General features: G+C 32.2%; 1 protein-coding gene across 1 annotated transcript; it reads left to right on the top strand.

Moving 5' to 3' along the window:
* The first annotated feature begins 1,654 nt into the window (after positions 1-1,654).
* Positions 1,655-3,805, top strand: LOC143194167 (centrosomal protein of 78 kDa). The gene has a single exon (XM_076400755.1). The coding sequence runs from the start codon at positions 1,771-1,773 to the stop codon at positions 3,604-3,606; it is 1,836 nt and encodes a 611-aa protein (XP_076256870.1). The 5' UTR covers positions 1,655-1,770; the 3' UTR covers positions 3,607-3,805.
* Positions 3,806-4,214: the final 409 nt, after the last annotated feature.

Raw genomic sequence — 4,214 nt, forward strand, 5'->3', positions numbered from 1 at the left:
AAGTGTGTATTACGAGCTGCTAAAATCGAATGGAAGTATACATATGTACCGATGCTGAATAAAAGAAATATTATATCATTTATCACTACATAGTATAAAACAAAGTCGCCTTTTCTGTCCCTATATCCCTATGTGAGCTTAAATCTTTAAAACTACGCAACGGGTTTTGATGCGGTTTCTTTCAATAGATAGAGTGATTCAAGAGGAAGGTTTATATGTATAATACATGCATAATATACTAAGGCAAGATTGCTAATTTTAGAGGTTTCTAACGTGATGTCGTAAATTAACCTATTTTTTAGGCTTATTTAGCAATTAGCAAAAACGCTGCCTAACCCTACGAGTTAGATCAAATTAATGTACTACAGTATTGTACACCATAAAAAGGTCTACAAAAAAATCCGCGATGGTATATGTTTATCTTTTAGGGATAACCCACATTAACCATTTTTATTGTTTACTTTTTACGTGAGAAAATGGCTTATTTACGAAGCTATTTTAAGCAATACGGCATTAATCCTTATCGAATTAAGTACCTTAAATACAGTGAGCAATTAATATAGATCAATATGGTTCCTTACAGCATGTAAATTAAACAAATATTTTCGGAGATATTACAAATTTAAAATTTGCGTTTAAAAATGTGTAATGTAATAAAAATTGTATGAATTTAGATATTCCAAAGATAGCAGGAAATCTTCATAGTAAGTATAGGGGAAAAGGAATTGTTTTACTCCAAATTTAATGCGTGCAGGCCAAGGGCAGTAATGAATGAACCAAAAATACTGGATCGATTTTAATCATGTTTTCATTGAGTGACATAGGCATATATATTTTATGCCCGTGCAAAGTCGGAGCGGGCCGCTATGTTTTTATATACAACGTTCATATTTTTTCTGTAGTGTATTTAATTTAGTATCAGCATTGCACACGTGCGAAGCCGGGGCGGGTCGCTAGTAATATATAATATTGAAGAAATTGTAGACGCAAAACCATTCTCTTGTATGACAACGCTCGACCACCTGTTTGAAAAAGTTGTAAATGATACACTGTTGCATCACAAATAGAAATTTTTCTCCCACCCAGCGTACTTACTGGTAATAGGTCCTCTTGATTATCAGTTATTGAGATCAATATAGTATAACTTGGTTCACACACGGATTCAATGAACATTTTTCCATCGATATGGTATCACCATGTTGCCAAAAAGATGAGAAAAAATTGTAAAAATTATGCAAAATATTTTGATTAATATATATTGCATCAATTAATATATTTTGTCAAAAAATTACTTTCTAAAATGAACAAATAATCGGAATACATAGCAAGTAGTTAATATTAAAGAGTGCTTGAGGATTATATTATTAAGAGAAAACAAGATTGATGACTACATTCCTAGACATAGGAAGAGAATAATAAAAATAATTATCTTCTTTTATTTTTATTTCTATGTTTGTTTCTTATTTTGAGAGTGATCTAACGATACCACTGTATTGTTAGATTACCTGTTACCAAGATTTTAAACTGTAATCAAGAAATAACCCATAACGCTTTTGATTGAAAGCTGTTGGCATATGTAATAATGAAAATAAGAATGAAATTGTCTCACCTGTAAAATATGACTAGTACTGTCAAGTTATCGATCAAAATCGTTCAAGAAACCAACGTTTCAAAACAACGTCAATTTATTTCTTGTTTGTCAAATTTCTAAAATCACGTTAAATGTTATTTGTTTGTGACTAAATAAGCACATTCGATTTTTGCCAATCGATGGATAAAACCAAATCGTCGGTCGTAAAAGCAAATCCAAAACCAGTAAGTGTATTTTACGTCTGGTATTCCGAGCTATGCCGCCGGTTAAACATCAACCCAGCATCCTGCGTCAAGCCTGCCAAACCTAAGTGTCAAACCGTATTAGATTTCGTAGCGGATCGTCTTAAAGTCGAGGACTGGAACCCGGTAATCAATGCTCTTCGACAAGACACAAGTCTTCATGTTATCGCTGTTAGAAGCAAACTAGGTAACTGTCAGTTTTTACACGAGGCAGATACCGAAGAAAAGGCTAGAAATGTAAAGCGAAAATACGGAAGCATTTGGACCGCTTATGTGTTAAAACAACTGTTGAAGTCATTATCGTTTTCATTAAGAAGCACCCAAGTTCTGACGTACCTGGAATTAGAAGGCCTACCTCTTTTCATGCAATATCTGGAACCTCTTATGCAAGCATTAAAGAAAAACAAAACTCTCAAATCACTTTCCTTTGCCAACTGTTTTATACATGACACAGGATGCCAATTGGTATGTTCTTATCTTCGCTTCACTCCTAACATAGAAATTCTTAACCTATCTGGGTGTAACCTTTCACCAGTTAGCGGAGAACATATAGCTAAATTAATAAAATATCAACAAATTAATAGATACTGTGAGAGCTGGCACAGTTCGCTGCGATACGAGAACCCAGACGCCGGAAAAATGAGAGGAATCAAGAGAATAACCGTTAATTGTAACACGTTGTTTGGTGATGCGGGTCTTAATTTTGTACTCGATGAATTAGAGGATGATTTGTGGGTTAAAGCTTTGGATTTGCAAAAGTGTGGATTCACCGAAAACATAACGAACCGGATTTTAGACGTTTTGGAATACAACAAAACTTTGGAAATCGTAGATTTAAGACGAAACGACTTATTATGCATGGCAACTGTAGAGAAGGTTCTTCAAATTCTAAAGCAGCGGCAACCGTACGGTCTACAAACAGAATTTCAATGGTGCGCAACTGCAGCCAGTTTGACCTGGTCCTCTATTTATTCTACAACATCAAAAACTTCATTCGCCACCGCTTGTAAATCGGTTCACAAGACAAAATCGGCACCAATAAAAAGTGTATGTTCGAAAGTAAGTGCGGTGACATGGGATCAGAATGTAAGAAAAACTAAAACGACTGAATCAATTAACAGAGGACTAACAAAGCTTTCAGATTTGAAAGATACGAAAAAACAAGTCTTGGAATTAAATGATAAGTTACAGAAAGAGATACAGAAGCGTAAAGAGATCGAAAAGAAAAATGAAGAATTGCAGTCTCAGCTGAATCAAATTAAAACATCAACTCATGTTCCATCATCAATAGAAACTACTAAGCGATTTATCAATGAAGATTCAAAATTAGTTAAGGTAAATGGATTAAAAAAGCAATCTGCTAATAATTTGTATGTCAGAAAAGTGGAGGTCCGCACAAACAATCAAAAAGAACAATACCAAAACCACCCAATGGTTATAAGAAGAAAGGAAGGTAAAAATCATGACCGAAATGAATGTACAAAGGAAATAAATGGAAAACAAATCATAAATAAGGTTAATGGTGTCAAACGAAATATTTCAAATGGATGCAAAAAAATATTGCCAAAAAATAATATGTATAATATGTTAGAGAAACTTCTCAATAGTGGGCAACCATTAATAGATAACGTGGAATATGAAATGATAGATTATCTAAAAACAACCAAAATTAATAATGAATCATATAATCACAGTAATAAAGAAGGATCGGAACCAGATAGTCAAGTGTCTCTTTATAAGTACATGGAGCAACTACAAAATGACAATACCTGATGTCTATTGCCAACACAAAATAATAGCTAATAAATACTATTTAAGAACACAAATGAGAGTTTTAGCTTGTATATATAGACACCTAGTGACATTTTACTAACTTACTAGTGACTAATTATATTGAAATATGTACATCGTCTTCTTTATCAATTCGAATTGTTTATTTTCAAAATTGTTTTGTAATAAAATATGAAAAATACATTGTTTTCGTTTGATTACAAAATTTTAATTGTTTGTTTAATATTGTTTACATCATTCACTGATTTTTGCCATAATCTATCCAGGTTCCAATAATTGTAAATTCAATCAAAACTGCGGTAAATGTAACAGTAGGGTTAAATACTAGTAGGATAAAATACCTTCGATGTGCTTTTATTGATTCTTCACCAACTTTAAACGCTATGAATTTCTTCATAGTATATAATTTCATCTAAATGAATATACTTAATGAAAATGAATTTATAATGACATTTTTCTATTGATTAACAATTTTACTTCGATGTTTTTCCAAACCTATAGAATTGGCCAATAATTTAAAGTCATTAATAATACAATTAACAATAATAATAAAATTAGTACAAATACATTTCTTCCTTTAAACAAATTAA

This window comes from Rhynchophorus ferrugineus, unplaced genomic scaffold (genome assembly GCF_030347505.1).
Source record: "Rhynchophorus ferrugineus isolate W39M unplaced genomic scaffold, kcgeb_rfMv2 rfM3, whole genome shotgun sequence".
Lineage (NCBI taxonomy): Eukaryota > Metazoa > Arthropoda > Insecta > Coleoptera > Curculionidae > Rhynchophorus > Rhynchophorus ferrugineus.

Coding starts and splice junctions, on each gene's coding strand:
- LOC143194167 (XM_076400755.1), top strand. CDS start 1,771: ATGGATAAAACCAAATCGTCGGTCGTAAAAGCAAATCCAAAACCAGTA.